The sequence below is a fragment of the Aulostomus chinensis genome, chromosome 9, assembly GCF_037954235.1.
Source record: "Aulostomus chinensis isolate RoL2024-O1b breed Wild chromosome 9, RoL_Achi_v1.0, whole genome shotgun sequence".
NCBI lineage: Eukaryota > Metazoa > Chordata > Actinopteri > Syngnathiformes > Aulostomidae > Aulostomus > Aulostomus chinensis.
In genome coordinates this window covers 2,041,979-2,061,621 of record NC_141328.1, presented here as the reverse complement: position 1 = coordinate 2,061,621, position 19,643 = coordinate 2,041,979, and the positions used below count along the sequence as shown (strand labels likewise).

The 19,643-nt window shown below is 43.1% G+C and overlaps 1 protein-coding gene across 6 annotated transcripts in view; it reads right to left on the bottom strand.

Moving 5' to 3' along the window:
• The window catches only part of spryd3 (SPRY domain containing 3), a 56,611-nt gene that overhangs the window by 36,013 nt on the left and 955 nt on the right, over nt 1–19,643 (bottom strand). For 3 of the 6 annotated variants that reach the window (XR_015117801.1, XR_015117802.1, XM_086213052.1), the window contains exons 1-6: nt 19,458–19,642; nt 19,098–19,196; nt 17,767–17,842; nt 13,178–13,302; nt 12,591–12,726; nt 12,301–12,489 (exon numbers count right to left, since the gene is read on the bottom strand). Coding sequence is in view for 4 of the 6 variants with exons in the window: in XM_086213052.1 (XP_086069178.1) it covers nt 12,301–12,489; nt 12,591–12,726; nt 13,178–13,302; nt 17,767–17,842; nt 19,098–19,196; nt 19,458–19,525 (693 nt within the window). In the remaining 2 variants the exon portion in view is untranslated. Of the gene's footprint in view, nt 1–12,300; nt 12,490–12,590; nt 12,727–13,177; nt 13,303–17,766; nt 17,843–19,097; nt 19,226–19,457; nt 19,643 lie in introns of those variants that run through there. The other 3 variants (XM_086213054.1, XM_086213053.1, XM_086213055.1) reach the window with 3 other exon arrangements.

Sequence of the window (19,643 nt, the reverse complement as noted above, 5' to 3'; positions counted from 1 at the left end):
AACAAAAAAGTAGTCATTATTTTTCCTTCCTGAAGATACTCGTTGTTTCTGTGTGCAAGAAATCCACGTGGAGTAAACTGGGCTTGAGATGATAGCAAATTTCTGCATCGTCTGTCTCCAAACAGCGCTGCCAACGTTACAGCCAACCTTTCACTGCAAAGTGTCCTGTGATATCCTGAGTGCTTGCTGAGAGACAGCCCTTGTTGACCCGAATTAGGAAGTTCAATGAAATACTTAGCACAAAACAATCTGGAAAGCGTGAAACACAACATGTAATTAATGCAGCATTGACACAGAGGTGCAGTTGGGCGAACAAGTATTTACAGTTAAAAGACAAGATGACATTTGTCTTGATACAAGCCTATATGCCTGACGGCAATACCCCCACCTGCAGCAACGCTGTGTTTATAATTCTGCAGGCTACATTTACGTTTTAGCAGCGATGACTTGTGGTGCGACGCTGGCAGGAACATTCTAACCCTGTGCAACATCTACAAGTCATTTCATGAAACAATGCCCTGAAACAATAGGCATACGCAGCCACTTTGCAGGTGTAATCAATCAATTGTCCCTCTGAGATTTCAGTTGAAACCTGTAAGAGCCAAGGACCCACATTGTTGCCCTTCACTGACATCTCATCACTCACTGGCCGTGTGGGGCTTTTCATCACCTTTTAATACACTCCATTTGTTATCCCCATTACCGCTGCTGGGAGGATGTTGCCCAAATTAACCTGCAGCTGAAATGCCAGCTTATACTTCTGCCACCACCGATTATATTCTGTCACAGCTGCAAAAAGCTACACTTTAACAGAAAAGGTTGACACTGTCAGAAAAACTCACTGTTACAGTTGTTTAAGAGCTTCATATTACCGGGGGGGGGGGGGGGGGGATTCCACAGAAAGAACGAAAGAAATAAAAGGACGATAGATTCAACATTTTTCCAATACAGTACTGAAAAGGGTGATTTTACATAATGTTTTATTCCACGTGGTGTTAATTTGAAAACGTGAAAAATGTGCAAGCCTGATTATCTTTCAGCCACACTGCTTATTGATGCAATGGCTTTTGGTTGAGGGAACCTGAGTCAATGCCAACTTCCGATTTAGCCTCCAAAATCATGTCATCAGCACTCTATACTGTGGTCAACAACAGCGTCCATGTTAGCCAAACAAGTCCATTCACAACTCCAGAGGAACAGATTTCCTAACACCAAGGTGGCATTGCAGCTTAAATTCCCGCTTATGAGTTGTTCCAATTCCGACAACAGTACCAGAAATGCCTCTGATACTGACTAAAAATGTAGACTCCTTATGAATGAGTATTCAAGTACAGTATACGCACCTATCTGATGCCACAAAATGTATTATCTCTGAAACGGGACCCCGCTACTTTCCAGTTAGCCCAGCATTCACTGAATAATATAACACGAGAGGAAAAAAAGACCACACAGGAAGTTGTGCTGTGCCTAAACTGGGGGGCTACTGAGGCAAAGAAGGACCTCTTAATGTGTAACACCATTTGTATGGGGCTAACAAAATACAAGCGACAATGTTTCGCAGTGTAAAAACAGTGCATGAAACTGAACTTGTCAAGCAGAAACGAAAAATTGTATCATTAAACACCACTGGTAGGACTTAACAGTCAGCGTCGCATTAATCAAGCAAGATCAATCCACACATAGGAGCTCCAGAGGAGCGTGTACTCTCATGACCTTGAGGGAGGCAGGTCAAGTTGACCACAAGGCTCCACTCAGTCGTCGACTTTCCATGGATAAAGTTATTCCTAGTTTCCTCTTTTCTCACGCTGCTCAGTTCGGAGAAGCAAAGGCAATAGTGACGGTGCCACAGCAAGGACTGAGATGTTGCAAACACAACAACTTGCCGGGAAAGTGGTGAACTTTCATCCAAGAGCAGCGTCATGTTATGATTCACGACTATTGTTCCCGGAGGAAGGAAGGAAGGAAGCAGGCAACCTTAGAAGGGCCTTGCTACTACAGCTGGCTCCGGCAGCGAGGAACGGAGCGGTGACAATGACTGATGTGGTCCACACATGAAACTTTAACTGGGGCAGATAAGGAGATGCTCTGGAGAAGATGCTGCAATATGAAGCAAGCTTTGAAAAAAAAAAAAAAAAAAAAAAAAAAACCTGCCAGGGTCACATCAGGGATGAGTTCCTGATGGTTGGTATCAGTGTTTCATATTTTACACAACATTATAACACTTTTAGAAACTGACAAAAAATACTGTCATCATCATCATCAACCCAAAGTAGCGACAGGTTCCCAGATACAACTGTGCAGCCACGGCTGGCAACGAGCCAATTAAGGTTTTTTTATTTTGAAAGAGTTACCAGCTAAACAATCTGCTGAAAAACTGGCGTCGTCCACGGATTCCAGTAGAACTTCTAGTACCAACTGCGCAACATTAAAATATTTGTGCGAGTTGCTTATGATTCAGATGTTTGGAGACACAATCACAACAGCGGGTAGAATCACCATCTCGCTCAGACAATGCATGAACGAGTGGTTGTAGCCGTAAAGTGTACAGACTGAACCGATCTGTTGTGTGTGTTTTTTCTGTTTAAATGGTCCCCTGTGCAGCAGAAACTGCTGAAGAAGGGTTTTTTTAAGACACCTAGTTACAGTATTTCTGTATCAGCCCGCTGCTGGTGCGGGCCGACAACACTCTCAGGAGAAGTGTCAGTCCTCTACAGAGAGTTTAACAGTTAACAAGATGAAGGTGTGAGCAAGACATAAGTGACTGGCTTAATTTCTGATGGGCTACTTTCAAGAAAACAGGATCCTTCCCCATAAAATGTGCTGTGCAGACTGAAGTGACAGTTGACGCACCAAACGCGCCTAAAAGAAACTGGTCCACGACTACGTAGACATGGGTCACAAGTGGATGGGTTGACCCTTCGGAGAGCAAACACTGCAGCCGGCAGTGGTGAGTGGCAGGCGGCTTCATTCTGTGGTCACCAGTATATAATTATATTTTACGTTACTTAATTATTTTGTGCCATCACATCAGCGTGGCATGAACGACAACATGGACCAATGGTAATGTCACAAAGAAGCAATTCCCTAGTCTTTGAACACAATATCTTTAAGTGAAAATCTGGGGTCACTTTTTTTGGTTTGTGGGTTTCCAGTGTTTCACTTGTGCATTAAAAAATGAACTGAAGCAAAATAAATGCTGGTAAAATCAGATCTGATGACTGTGGATCAGCCTTTGCTTTTTGTTTCAGACCGTTCTGCTCCACGAATCCCACAATCATCTGTCGCCATTGATTGGCTCCAGTGTGAACGTGGGAGAAACTGTTGGCGAAAGTATTTACCTGCTGCACCGCTACTCGATCCAGCGGTCCGCAGCGGTCCCTTTCAGAGTAAAATCCCTGCATCAGAGTTGTGAGGGAACCTTGAGGATGTGTGCAGGGGGCAACACTGTGAGTCTTAATCTCACTGTGACAATATCAACAAAGTTGGTCCCTATGATTGTGACGTTACATCTTCATGCTGTTACACGTAAACATATGCCCTCTGCTGTTTTCATCTCGACATGAAAGGGACTGGTGGACGGAAGAGGAAGCCATGAATGTGAGGAAGATCTGACTTGTGAGTTAGCGCAAGAAGACTTGGGGAAACTGATAACCGCAGACTCAGGTACTGTCCACTTCCACGTCAACCTGCTCATCCGCAGCTGAAGGGATTAAGTTGGTGAGCCCAGCAACTGCTGAGACAACAGCAGGCAGAGGATTGGAGGCTCATGTTCGCACCGAGCGGCATGTAGGCAGGGGAGAGCCAGCCAAATGTCTCCTCTCAAGAAAAACAGCAGAGCAGGAGCACGGTGGCAAGCTAAACCCCCCAAAAATATCATCATTCATGTTGGTTATCATCTCACATGTTGTTTTCATATGACACCTTCCCTTCACAGTCGCAACAAAGGCAGAGAGAATAAATTCCTTGATGAAAGCGAGATAATGTCACTTTACAGACGGAGTCTGATGAGTTGAAAAGGAACATATTGTCGTGCCTTTCAACCTAAATCCAGCAGATCAATCAAATCTTCATGAGCAGTGTGAGAGAGGCTCAGAATCCACACAGCCGTTGCTAGTATATTAATACCAGGCTTCTCCTGACTGTTCTAACACTGTTCACTGCATCTTAGCCCCCCTTAAAAAAAAAACTGCTGACATTGCAATGTATGCATGTGTGTACGCGCGCGCCCTAGAACAGAAGCGCATGCAGACAGGTCACTGTAGAGACAGCTAACCAGGTGAAATGAAGGTATATTGTATTACTCGGGTTGATGACAGCTTAAAGCTCTATGAGATCGTTCGTCACTCTGGTGGCCCCTTTGGTCATGGTAGCATCTGAACTTTGTCTTAACCACACTACCCACAATCCCCCACTCTCTCCCCGTGAAGACAACACAAATGCTCACGGAGCAGACTGGAGCAGAAGACTCGTGAAGGATACGGACATCACAAATGCCGTAACCATGTGATGATGATATGGCCTCTCGCCAGTGTTGCTGCCTCTTTCGGTCCCTTCCATTCGTCTTGAATGGCATCATTGACCAATTTGACTCCTTCCTCATGTTTGATTATCCAGCAGTTCTGCTGCGTGGAAATTGGTCATGGCCAACACAAATTCTGCCAGTGTCAGTGTTGTCTGACTTCTCTGGCGTGGAGTCATGATAAAAACTAGCTATATCAACACAACGGGTTGACAGTCAACATCGTGCTTTAACTCCATCTTGTGTATCCTGTAAGTGGCCCTCTTTTGTATTTACCTCAGTTTACTACTTGATTCCAAATGATTATAATCACACAGACGCAGACGCTGCTTTTGAAGCGTGCTTGTTGGGGAAAGACGAGCTGTCTTGACGGGGTAAGATGAATAGTTGCAGCGTATGTAGAGACAAACAGCTCAAGTGAAATTTTTTCTCACAGAACTGTTTACGTGTCCTTGCACAGTTATAAGTGGGTATACTGAAATCCTGGAGCTTTCTTTGTGGGTATATTGCCTGGACCTGCGTATCACGTAGACTAAACCACTGGCGCCCTCTCCAAAGAAGCAGTTTAGAAGTCTGGAGGAGAGTGTTCAGCTGTTTTTACCATCTTACACTTTATCATCCAACTATACTGCTGAATGCACAGCAACTCAAATGGTCTGACTTGTTTGCACCAGCTGATCAGTGGAACTGGCTACCTGGCCGTCACGGAGATGTCAGCAACAGACATCCCTGCAGAATTTGTGACACACAGGGGAAGCAGCGAAGGAACAAAGCGATAAGGAAAGAGAGTGCGGCTCTGACAACAGAGACTGACGGAAAAGAGGGGATTCAAACCATGTCCCTGTGCCAAACTCCATTCAGAAAACAAGCTTTTTAAAAGTTGTTTGCTTGTCATCTGTTATGGACAGAAATGACAAAGCATGCTTCGTACAAACTGGTATCCCGATGTAGGAATTTCCACATTCTTTTGATCTGTTTATTGCAATAAAATCATGTAAAACCAGAGTTGGAAGCAGCAGTGATTCAGACACAGTTCCTGGATACAGCTGGCAAAGCTGACGGAGGAAAATTTGGTCTCATCCAGGAAAATGTAAATGACTTTAAAAATGTCTAAAAGATATATCACATTAATGACATTAACAAAAGCGAAGAAAGATTTAAAGTCAAACTAAAGAGGTAGGAGAGACAGACAGTAGCAACCCATAAAAAGATCGATCAAGTATCCTTCTCTCCCAATTTATCAGAGCTGCTTCAGGGATAATAATGCAAAATGCAATGATAATCATGATTGGGAGAAGAGAAAGAAGAGGAAAGAAACTGAATTAGAAAGTCAAAACCTAAGTAGAGTTGAGCGGCGTAGGGGAATATTTGGCAGTGTCCGTATGATGATAGTGGGAAGAAATCTAGGATTAGATTCTAGGATCAGATACCCACCTATCTAAACAGGAGTGGCCAACCCCCCAACTGTAATGTAAACAGTTCACAAAGGCAAGGACTAAGCTGCAGACAAGTCACTACCATCACCATTGTACTCGGCGAATTCTGTGGCTTTGCACTTCTCAGTGCCGCCTCATCAAAAGCATACCAGTCAGAAAAGTCATTTATCTTGCTGCAATCTTTTCCATCACCCTGCTTTTTCCCCCCTCTTAACAATCAGTGAGGACAGCTATCATCCGGAACAGTGATTATCCATACTCATCAAATAGCGACGTGTAAAAACTACTTTGGTGCAGAGCTGCTGCTGGGAGAAACAAACCACCGAGGAGCCAGGGAGGTGTAAGTCATCTATGGCAACTGAACGATAGATACGTAAGTCATTAGAAACCACCAAGCCTGGAAATATCTTTTGCATGGCCACACATATGAGAAAGGAGGATAAAAGTTTCCATACCCCCTAAAATACACCTCACAGCAATGGACTTGACAACTAAAATGCTATTGAAATCCATAGGAGTTTTGTTTGGATAGAGGAGAGGGGGGAGGGTCTGTACCAATTGCAGCCTTGAGCACTTACAGTATGTGTGCATGCACCACAAGGGCAGCAACGGCCATGGCGTCACTGCTCCTCTCTCTGGCTTTGACGACCCTTTGAAAATCTCATGCCCACTGCACCACTGCCTTTATTACTTTTCCTTACTTAATCTTCTTGCAGGGTTTTCCCTGCACATCTTACCCAAAGGCAGCCCCACTCCAGCATAAACACGAAGCCCTTTTAACGCCAAAGCTATGTGTGTTCATCTGGCTGCCTCAGAGTCTCGCATCTGTCCAAGCATGCACACAGTATGCGAAGGAAACAGCAAATAACATATTAGGATCTGAAAGATCGTGGCATGCAATCAATTATTGTTACTCAAGAGACGGATGAGAGTGGGCAATGAATGCTAGTTAGCTTGAGTTACATAAGTTAACCAGGACTTGATACTGAACGTTCTTCTTTGGTGCAGGTGTTTCGGTAAACGTGAAACATTGTTAACTGCTGACTTTCAGCCAAAAGGCTGCTCGAAGTGACGACAGAACTGAAAAAACACAAAGACTTGGTGGTTCAGTTCCAAAGCTAAATTCCGACACACCAAAGTAACTTAACTTAATTAACTGAAGTCAATCGGTGGGAGTTTGTCTCCTGGCTACTGCAGCCATCTGTATTTTTGAGCCTCAATAAACCCAGACTGCCCCCTAAAGGACAAAACAAACACTACTATCCACGATCTTGTTTTTCTACATGTGTATTCTGCCAGGATAAGGATCTGTTTGGTTGGAGAGAGCTTTGATTACATGCAGATAAACAGTCTGAGAGGTAGAAAACTTGCAGCGTAAACATGATGGGGTTTCTACACCTGTAGTCCCTTTTCTTCACTCCGAATCAGGACCAGCTAGGTTCTTACATCTTTGATCGGGTCTGGTCAGTGCTCTTACCGACTCGAGTTTTCAGACTCGGTGCACATTCGGATGAAAAATAGGATACTTGGACTGTTTGAAATTTGGACACATTCACTCTAGGTATTCCAGACTGTCATGTTTATGTGAGGGGGGCCATGACCTAAACCTTTGACCAGCAAATCTTTCAAGTTCATCACTGAGACCAAGTGGACATTTGAGCCAAATCTGAAGCAATTCCCTCAAGCCATTCCAAAGATGCCACGTTAACAAGAATGGAACGGATGTACAAACCCGAAAAGCCGCCAAACAGGCATAAAAAGCAGAGAAACTAGACAGAGGAGTGAATTAATTGAGGTATTTATTATCTACTTTACTGAACTGACGAAAACCGAACCATGGTTCAGATGGAAATGCACCAAGTCTTGGGGGAAGAACACGGTCTGATTGTCAACACCAGTGCGACCGTTGGTGGTAATGAGCCATCATGCCGGTTTAGGATGAACAGCTAATAAACACTAAGAAGTTTAAGGTTATAACATGTTAGACTGAATGGGAATATCAAGAGGAAAAGAGAAGTGAAAATGCAAGTACAGAGGAATAAAAGAAGGAGATGAGAGTCGTTGCCTCAAAAGAAAAAATTAAAGTAGACTTTTGGAAAAGCTGAAGCAAACTGAGACCATTTCAGGGCTGCATAAAACCGCACAATAAAATAAATTAGAAGCCAAAACCAACAGAGAGATTAAGTGAGACCACCTTGTGGCTGACATAATATTCTGCCCTTAAAGCATAATCTTACCTCATTCTAATCCTACCACTTAATTTCTAGCCTTCTTTCCCTTCACTTCTCCTAACTTAATTTCCTCACTTTCCTTTTCTTTCTCTCGTTTCTGTTCGACTCAAACTTTCTGTCAAACCAGGAAGCAGCTCCTGTTACCACTTAGTCCCACACCATTCCCTGTCTTCAGTGCGTTTACTAAATCCCTGTACTTGTTAAAACTTGACAGCGTTATCAGTTTGAGTATAATCACCTGCTTAGACCCTCACAATGGTGACCACATCATAGATCTGAAGGCAGTTTACTTGTGAGAGAAAAGAAAGAATTCACTGCAGAGCTGCCCAAGTGGCCGGGTACCCCAGCTGTGAAAACCTCCAACCACATGACAAAAGACTGAAAGATTCTTTAGAGTCCCATTACTTCACTTATTGAATTTTTACAACCTGGTTGGCTGCCAGACACTTGGCTCTACTACCAGCACTGCTCATGCCATCGCTGCTACTTGGACCAGAAAAAAAGAACTGAACGATGGAGAACCGAACTGAAGGTTGAATCATTCCTCTGACCCACAGCAAGCAGCTGTTATCAGCTCTGCCTGCTTCCAGAAGAGATGATAGCCTCATTTTTTCTGTGTGTGTGTGTGTGTGTGTGTGTGTGTGTGTGTATAGACATCACAAAACCACATACAGGACCCACACACAGCTTGGCCTCCATCTCACCTTTGTCAATGACAAACCTGACTGTAGTCTTGTGGTTGCTTCTTGAGGTTGGGGGTGATGAGAGCTCACGCTTTCACACAGAACAAAGGCATTAAAGTTTCGTTGTGATGCCACTGATCAAACCTCTGCAGCCAACAACAAATTCTGCGCAACACGCTAATGCCAAAAGTTTGAACCACAATTAAGTCCATGTCTGAGAAACAGTTCTGAAACTTTCCCCATCAGCGAGGCAAAATGTCCCTGGTGACTTAAAGAGTATTCATGCAGAGCAGCTGGAGAGCTTACGATCCACCGCCGATCACCAGGATTTCTAGTTATGCTGTAGAGGACATCAGGATGTGCATAAACACCGTGCTAGCCAGCCTGAGTAGCCAGACAAGATGCATCAATACTTTTAATTAGCCAAATTTCCAGTCGGCACAGCTCAAATTATCCTTGATTCAAAACAGGTGTTGCCAAACGGTTCAGCCCCTGACCTCTAGAGTTCAGGTGCTGGAGACTAACCACCTCTGCGATCTCCAGGCACATGCTGCAAGCATACCCACGATTAGGCCTTTCCAAACACAGCCACTGTGACTTCAAATATAAAACTCAACTTGTATTATTTGTAACAATTACAACTAAGATAAGCTGTGTGTGACCATTACTCGTGTTTTTCTTTACTCTGGCCAGTGGGAACTAACCTATCCCAACCTATACTCGGATGTGCAAAAGCTTTTAAAGGAAAAAAGATTTCTTCTGTCTCATGCCCACCTTCACTTTCTGATTCCAGTACAATGTGCTTTTTTGTTTTTGTTTTTCTTAAACTGTTGTGTCATTTGTGTATGACGTCCTGGTCGTTAAGGGTGCTGCTGACACGCTGAAACAATTTGAAGAGTGTCAAAAAATGTTAAACGCCGCAAATCAACCTGAACTAAAGGAGTCAAACCTCAAGAGGTGAAGCGGTGCAGAAGAAACGTCAAGAAATATGCAACAAAGAGCTCTACACCGCAGGAGCGAAATATTGGACAGGTTCTGCTGGGAGGAAAACTCAGGTCACACCGGCAGAACTTTCCAACAGCATTTTCTACAAATACAAAAAGCCGTTTAGCCTTACCTCACTTGCTGCATCTCCAAATCAAAAGCTGTGCTGATCTGACAGAACTGACAAACTACAAACTTGATCAGGCTTGCAGGAGGTAATTACACAGAGTGAGCAGAAAACTAAAAAACCCTGTCGACTGCAACACAACGAAGACATTCATTCTCTGGTGCTGGTTCATTGTGTCAGAGAAGCTGAGACTCAACAATATTGCTATTTATGAGACTTTAGTGCTCCTGTTATCGTTGCATTTCTAATGATTTGATCATCACCGCACGTAAATTAATTAGTAACAGTTTTTAACAAAGATTGTGCATACTAAGCCTTATTTTTTCTGGGAGGAAAATGAGATGAAACTCACTACATCTCACCACAACAAGGACACAGTGAGTAGTTTGAATCTTTCAATGGATGGCTGTGCTGCTTCTGTCTCTTCCTGCCAGAATCATCAGTTAAAGAAAAACAAATTTGGACATAATTCAAATATAATGAAGCAGAAAGGGAAAGTGAGTGTCCATCACTGTGGGGGAAGAGGCTCTGCAGCCAAAACAGATCCGGAGAGAAAAAAAAACACACGCCTCAAGTTGCACCACATACTGACACTAAGGTGATATTAATATCTCAAATAACATGTCGCGACTTCTAAGTTTGTTTTCTCCAGCTGAAAAAAGCAGTGATGCGGACTGCAGTATAGCTTACAGGTGAGGTTTGACCAACATCTTCCCAGGTTGGGGAACTTTCTCTGATAATTTTGTTTTTCATAATTGTCTGCATTTTACCGACACTTCAAACGGTCGACAAATTCAAAAACAGAAGTCCAGCATCCTGCAATGTGTGCCTGAAACGGTGACGATGACCTTTGACCGCCAAATCTTTTCAGTTCATCCTTCATTCCCAGTGAACGTTCAAGAGACATTTTGAAGAAATTTCCCCGAGGCACTCCAGAGGTACTGTCTTCACTAAAATGGGACGGACAGACCGATAACTAGAAAACGTAACGCTGCCGTCCAACAGCTGTCACCAGCGCTGAGACATGGTGGAATCGCGACAGTTACATCGTTGTGTTTCCCAGCTTGTGTGCTGGAGATATTCGGGACATTACAGGTAGATTTGCCAAGCTGTTGCATAATCTCTGACTCCGACACAGCAAAGAGGGGATGAAAGACAACTGAGTCAATGTCTTTACTGTGCGCCTGCTGTTTATTTTGCTACTAAACCTGATATCTGTAAGCTCCAAGAAAAATACCAGGGCTGATGTCATCAAAACAGTGCAAAGGTGACCCCTGTCCAGCTGCAGCAAGATCATACGGAGATGAAGACAAAATACTTCAAATTGATTTGACTTGAATTGAAGTGTCAAGAGCGTTCTCCAAGTTTAAAGAGCATGTAATAGGGTTGTCAACAGAGCCATTTGCAACAGAAAAGGAATTTGTAGGAAGGAAGGATCCCTTAGGAGGAGAACATGAAGGACCTGACCGTCCATAAAGACATTCATCTCTTTCAAGAGATAAAAATGCTAAATAAAATCTGCATGTTTTCACGTACGTCACATTTTGTCATCATAATAATCATAAATGTCTGACGCCCTGAGAAAATCTTGTAATCATAAGATGTTAGATATGATCTTGACCTGAAAGTGCTTCAACTCTAAAATGTGTTCTCGTTTCTGGCCTTTTCTGGTTTCTTTGGTAACAAATCAGAGTTTCACATCGAGCTCTGTAAAGTCGTTAGCTGTTTATCCCAGAGTTTCTATGCCAAGTTTTTTAAATGAGCACATTTTTTGCTGATGGCAGTTCTATTGCAACTACATGGTGACAGTAGTTGTAGTTCCATTTATAGATCAAGCAAATTTCAAGTGAACTGTGGAAATGTTTCAAAAAAAAAGGAAATGCATTTCCATCAACTAGTCTGGAGCAAATAAACTAGGCTACGTAATGTCACCAGAAGATGGCAGTGTAGGCAACGTTACACGAGGATGTGGTTGTTAAGACCAACAACAGAGTAGAAGAAGAAGAAGAAGCAGCAGAAGAGCCAAAGATAGGAGGAGGCCTTGAGGAAATACCTTCGAAAGACAAAGTTTAGGAATATTTGTGAACACACAACATTGAAATCAAAACCTGCAAAAAAAAAAAAGAGAGAATCTTTGCGTGACTGTAATGTTGTGTTGTTTGGCCACAGCCATCACCTACACGGAATGTTTGTTACCAAAGTGGAACCTCTGAGTCAGAACCCTGCACATTTCTGTCATCAGAACGACTAAAACATGCTTTCAGGCATCGTCTGTGTTTCTGAAGCAGCTCTCCATCCCAGCTGGGCTTACGTTTCTTACCGTGCCGCTCACTCTGACATCATAAAGCCGTCCCCAGTCGTCTTCATGGCTGTCCACCATCATCATACTATCGTCCTCCTCCAAGAACCACTCAGCCTGCAGGTCAACCTTCACCTCCTCCCCCATGGAGTGCATCCCTACAGCAGGGAACAGCCCTTCTGCCGACACAGGAACCTCCACCGAGCCTACCTGGGTAGTTGATGGATGTAGGGTCGCAGTGGGTGAACAAACACACGGACATACAGCAACAGACATCCCACCAGGCTGTCACGAACAACAAAAACACCTACCTCTTTGCCATTTTTGGTGAAGAAGACATTTGTAAAACCTGCTTCAATATTTTCTGAGTGTATTCCACAGCCAATGCGGTCGCCACGAGCACATTTTGGCCCAAACTGCTGCCCCACAGGGTTTCCATTATATAATCTAGGAAGCAAAAACAACTTATCCTCTTAATAACAGATCCCAAAAATAATTAATACAATCATGTAATCTAGCTACAACAAAAGGACTGTAACTCCGAGAGTTATGTTAATGCAGCGTTATTTAATGGGGATCGTGTCTGGCCCAGTATCAGTGCCAAGGACAGCTGGATCAATGTAAACTATATTTTTCATATTGTTTAATCATTTATGTGCTAAAAAAATGCAAGACACTATGTGGTCTTCACAATGATGAGTATTTGCAGCTGATTACTCAATAATCAAAATAATGGTTGATGACATAACACCATGTTACTTTCAGAAGACAGGATGCAACAAGGACAGGAAGGAAGGAGAATGACATGAGGCGTCACTGCTGCATGGATGCAGCAGCTGAAACTCCATTTTCTCAACCCATGCAAGACACCATTGATGAAGACTGCAGTTTGACCTACTTGCCGTTGTCGGCGTGGTACGCTACAGAGTATGGCAGCCAGCCGGGCTGGTGGTCCAGCCTGTAGAATTTAGGCACCAGCCCAACAGCGATGGTCCCTCTCACCCCAGTGTCCACTATTGTCACCTACACACACACACACACACACACACACACACACACACACACACACACACAGTTACAACATTTACAGACACTAACCCAATGTGTAAGTTAGAGCAGCACCTTCAGCTTTGACTTGGCAAAAACCTGCACGGATTTATGACAGAAAACCCAAAACACAAAGCGGATCGTATATTTTATTTCACAGTTGCACCCTCAATGGAAAACTTGACTCAGGAAGAGGGGATGCTGTAAATCTCAGTCTGTCTGGCTGGTGCGACTCCCTGCTCAGGTGCATCCCACTGGCAGCACAGGGAAACTTCCACAGTCACCCCCTCCCCTCAGATATCACAGCAGCCCACCGACTGAGCACAATCAGGGCCAAATGACACACGCTGCTGAGAAGAATTATGTCAGAGTCGGGAATGGTTTTTTTTGTCCCCCTGCCACTGTAGCTGGTGGATATATATATATATATATATATATATATATATATATATATATATATATATATATATATATATATATATATATATATATATATATATATATATATATATATATATATATATATATATATATATATACACACACACACACACACATACCATCTCTCTCTCTCACACACACACACAAAATCAGCTATTAGCAAGTTGGACATTTAGCTTTTACAGCCCAGAAACTCTACCACCCAACAGACACGGCGAGAGTCAGACAGTTGTGAGACAAAGGGGGTGGGGGGGGCTACTGGAGCGGTTGGACTGAGCTGAGATCAACCCTAACCTCAGTGCCTACCCTCAGCTACCATTCACTCCAACCAATACTGGTACCAGTACCTAACTACATACTTATTTTTGGTTACATGCTAATATTGTGTCTCATATTTTGTCAAAGTTTCACTGAGGTATGTAAATCAAAACAACTACGCATTCACATGCAATGTCATTTGTAAAAAACACGATGCTTTAACCCCCCAAAAAAAGAGAGCAACCAAATCATGCGCTTTTGTGACCAACTGAGGAAGTTGGTAGCACCGGTGTGACAGTGGAAAAGTTAGTCTGAGTCCTGAATGCATTTCAAAATCAAGTTTTAGTCAAGACAAACACAATAAATCAACTATTTCTTACATGGTGTAGACAAAATGCTAACATATCTACCTACAGATAGACATTGTCAAAGCTATCCAGAAGGGCAAGTTACCTCAGACCCAAGACCCCAAACCCCAGACCCCAGACCTCAGACCCCAGACCTCAACCTCACTGCCCTACACCTCCTTGAGGCAGCAGTGAAGCACACGCCAAGTCTGACATCGCATGGATGAATGGTCGTTGAGTTAATGGAGTCAAAGAAAGACAAACATACATGGAGATTTCTTGCCTTCATATTAGATCCTGTGTTTTCTCAGCTTCAACGTGTTGCCGTGGCCAACATTTCACAGTGCAAATATTGACGAGAGCGTTGTCTGCACTAAGTTTAGTAAAGTGTGACGTCTCTCGAGGCTGCTTTTGGCTCCCCACTGGCTTGAATGTGTGATGGGTTTGAACATGGGGTGACATCACACGGTCTTGCTCGATTTCACTAATGCATAATTTACTCTCTCAGGAAATCAGATGTATTTCATGTGAATTGGTCCTCTATGGTGGAGATGTACTTTGGTTAGAAACCAAGAAACTCAGGATGCAACAATCCCATCCTTCAGTTTTGATACGATTCCGGTAGAGGGGCTCTTTTCTTAAATATCATCATGATTATGACGTTGTTGTTGTTGGCAGTATGTCAGCAGTTATGCAATTTCTTTTTTTCTCTTGTACAAAAACGGGACGGCGAGTTCATAGTCAAACACAGGCTATGGAGCACGAAACAGTCGCTCAGCATTCAGACTTTGGATTCAGGGGTGAAATCAGCTGATCTGTGAATGAAGTCGTTGACCCCATTCCAACGTTCCTTATCTGATATATCTCATCCCTTCATAAAAGTACAGAGTTGGAACCGCTCCCCTTCCCAACCTGTGTCCTACCTAATTAGTGTCGGGCGTAAGCCTGCATGTGTTCTCTTTATGAAGCCGTGGTCTCTTCATCAAAGCCCTGCTCCTGAGCAACAGCTACGACTCACGCAGAACCATCTTCAGGAACTAAAATTCCAGGCCTGGTTATTTTTTTTTCGACTCCAGTGTGGCACTTTAAGGATAATACTGTTGGCCTTTGCAGGATGTTTCCACACACAAACATGTAAAACATTATTTATGTCTGTATAAATGTCTAAATGCAAGAACAAGTGAGATGAACTTAGATGACGAAAGCGTAGGCGTGTGCTCACAGATGGGTTACGTCAATATATTAATGTTTCAAATAAATCTAATGCAGTAAAACAAGTGGTATACTGCAGAGTTTTGCCAGGCATGAAGAAGACAAAAAACAAAAAACTGGGGAAAGTACAGACAAAGGAGATATGGATCCCTTGTGAAAGCACGGCAAGGAGGAACGCGAGGAGAGTCGTGATGCATACCTCAACAGTAGCCTGACCTTTAACAGAATAAAAGCCCCCAAATTTTTGAGATATCTGGGAAACTGACAGCATGTGCGTCACAGAGTGGAGAATAACGGAACATAAAAAATTAATAGCCACAATAAAATCCACTTGTTTAAATGTCAGAGAGATCTATCGGGCTCCAAATGTGATTCTCATTTAAATAAACATTGTTATCTTGAAGCCTTTCATGCTAGGAAGCAGGGAGATCTGGGGGTCAGATGAGACTTTGACATCACATTTTTAAAGAAATGTCACATCTGGCACAAATCAGGGACACCTCACAGCCACAGTGAATAAAGCCAAGGCAAATTGTCAGCCTGTATCTTACTCAAGCAGAAAAACTTTTGAAATGCTGCACTCCAAAACAAAAAGTGTGGAGGAACAACACTCTTTGAAGAACAGCTTGATACACGAGACTCTAGGAGTGTTTTCACTGATTCGCCAAACACATTTTTAAGCAAAGTGTGGATACACGCAAAAAAGGAAACGCACACTGGAAGTGTTTCCACTGACTGGTTTGGAAGGAATAAAATAGGCTATGTCACGGCACATAGTGCTTTTCTCACAAACCCTGATTTTGCCGTTTTCGTTAGCCTCTTCTGCAGCGACACTTAAAACTGTGACATACAATCAATTTTTCCAATACTGAATGGATATCCCAGCCCTCTACATTAAAAAAACAAGCCTATTTTTCAATATGATGCTACATTTGGTGTGGTCACCAACAGTGTGCAACTTTGCAAACATCGTGCCGATGAAATGAAATGGACACTTTGAATTAATCATCAATGTATTGCGATGTTGCGGTGATCCACAGTAGAGAGACGTTCACTTAAGTCTGCGGTCCCTTTAAGGTGGGAGCCCTTGACCTGCTCTGCAGCTGACCTGGGAAACCCCACTCAGGACTCCCATCTTAAAGGGACCGCAGACTTAAGTGAATGTCTCTCTCTTGTGGGTCACCCCATCATAATTATTATAATTAATAATAATGATAATAATCATAAATGTGGAGTGTAGAGTTGAGTATATGCTTTATCTTATCTTGTCCATCCCGGTGGGATGACATCGTTTCAGTGGAGGAGGAGGAGGAGGAGGAGGAAGCCCCTTGTGTTTCCTCCTGGAGCCTCAATGGCAAAGAGATGTGTGCCTTCCTCACCTGCCGTCACAAGCCCTGCTCTGACGTGCGCCACCCACAAACAAGCTGGCACATAAATAACACACTGCAGCCCTGCGCGCCTAATTTATGACTAAACTCGTGAAACTTTTCTGTGCTTCAAGATTCTTTTTCCCTGTAACTCTGCTGCTGTATGGTGAGCACTATTAAAAAGGCATGATATGTAGGGGCATGTCAGCTTTGCTAAAATGAATGTCCAATACTTTCTCCTGCTGCCAGTCTGCCGGCCTGTCTGCTGAAATATACTGTTAAACTAATCTCTGCGCTCAGAGATACCACCTCACCCACACCCTATCCCTCATTCCAATGCAGCTACGACATTTTTGAGGTGGTGGTTTTGCACTGGTGAACTGGGACTGTGGGGGGGCACTCAGAATTTAATATGAAGTTTAGAAAATTGTCAGTAATAGGAATCCAAGGAATAAAATTGCTGGATGGATGGAAAAGCAATCTTGGGCACAACCGGGGATGATGGTATGTGGTAAGCCTGTCATATTGTGAATAGCAACACCCCCCCCCCCCCACCAACATCTCAAAATGAACGATGGTGCAAACGACCAACATTTTCTAAGGTTATTTACTCCTCTTGGACTGCTGGTAAACAGGGAGCGAGGGCAGCGACAGACAGCTGTTTGTAGTGATGGTGTCATCTAAACATGCACACAACAGATCTTACACAACAAATAGGCAGGTTTTGCAACTCAGTGAGAACTCAGCAGTTACACAACAGTTGCTAGAAGCTGACTTGAAATGTCACCACAGGCATCACTATCAATCTGCCTTACCTCAAAGTAGCAATTTCCTCTTGATAAAGGATGGCCGGCCACATAGCAACCCACTTCTTCAGAGTTCCCTTGGTAACTGAGGAGAAGAAATTGCAGGTTAACAATAGGTGACTTCTGCTGGGTCCAGATGCTGTTCCCACAGCACCAGCACCAAGAGTAACCTCATATTTGATCCACACAGTGAGAAACATAATCATTCACTTACACGTGCTTTCATAAAGGAAAATTACTGGGTTTTTCAACCTATCTTTATATATCCTTGGGTCAGAATTATCAATGATGGAATGGGAGTTCTATGCCTCGATACTGCGTCTGCTTCAAGAGTCTGGCTGCTCACTCAGTGCGTTTACAAAAAATGACAATATTTCCGATTTGATAAGGGGGTTATAAACAGCACATTCTGGTTGGATGAATGGAATTTGGCCTTTTTAATTCTCCAATCGAGACACGTGAGATATGCCCATATTAGTCGAGTTTCAGGAGAGCTCTCTGCAAACATATACAACGTTTTCACACCACGCGTCTGGAGTCAGGAGTTTAACAGCCGATTGCAGCCTTCAAGCACCCAGCTTTTTGACTCTTAAAAGTCAGATGCGTAAATGCACCAGCTAAATGCTAACGTGTATGCTGCTAACAAACTCGCCTGCCTTCCTAAAACACATTCAAAGTCTTCTTCATTATCCAACTTGTCACTGCGACATAAGCAAAACCGCAGGATAACAATTAACATCACTTACAATTCTGTCACAAAAGCACATTGGGGGGAATTCCGGTGGACCACCTCATACTTTAACCAGACAGGAATGAAAGAACAAACACAAACTTTAGTTCCGCCCTCAGTCTTTCTGATAAGCCTTGTTACTTGGAATTTCTGCGGTCGCATGTAAACAGGAAGTGGAGTAATCATTTTTCCTGTAAATGACATGGTTGGAATATTGTCCTTTTTAGAATAACTCCAAAAAAACAGATAATAATGGAATACCGAGAACACTAATTAACTGACAACGTCACTAAAATAATCCATCCATGCACTTTGTGTTCATGTTTTTCTTGTACTCTCTGCGTGGTGTTGGAGGGGGACTCCAACTCAGAGCAAAGCATTTAGTCGCATGCAACACTTTTTAAATTTAACCCTTATTTTTTGGAGAAGTGTAACGGATAAAAAAAGCAAATAAAATACAAACAGAAGGGCAAAATGTACACGAGAAACATGAGAATCATTCAAACAGAAGTAAAACACCAGCAAGTGTCATTAAAGCCTAAAAAACAACAACAGGAATAAACGAGTCCAGATTTTTCATGATGAATCCCGATACTTAACAGCAGCAGACCTGAGTGTATCGCCGTCCTTCAACAACCTCATGTATCGCTCCTGCGCTGGACGCCCGTCCCCGATATCTCGGATGCGACGCCTCAGATTCAGGAGGCATCTGTGGTGTAGGACATTGATGTCATCCATCTAAGCCAATAAGGAGGGACGGTTGTGAGAGACGGGCTACAGACAAAGCCTCAATAACAGATTTATTATATCATGACGATAAAGATGAGGGTCACAGTACGCTTTCATAACGATACAATATGACAGGGTATATACTGTAATACTTTATTATCTACAGAAAATCAGGACCAAACTGATGTGGTATTTGAAATGGGCCAATTCCATCCAATGACACAAACATGACTTATCTTACAATTTTTGCAATGATTCCTCAGTGCAGTTCAAATCCTTGAAACAAAGATTGGCAAAATAGCTCGCCATTGGTGAATAATTACATCCGTGCACATTCAAGTGCCCCCCTCAGCTAACGCTAACTGGCTGATTAATAGGCATGTGCATCCTACCATACCAACAACTCAACTGTCAACTGCAGCAGTTA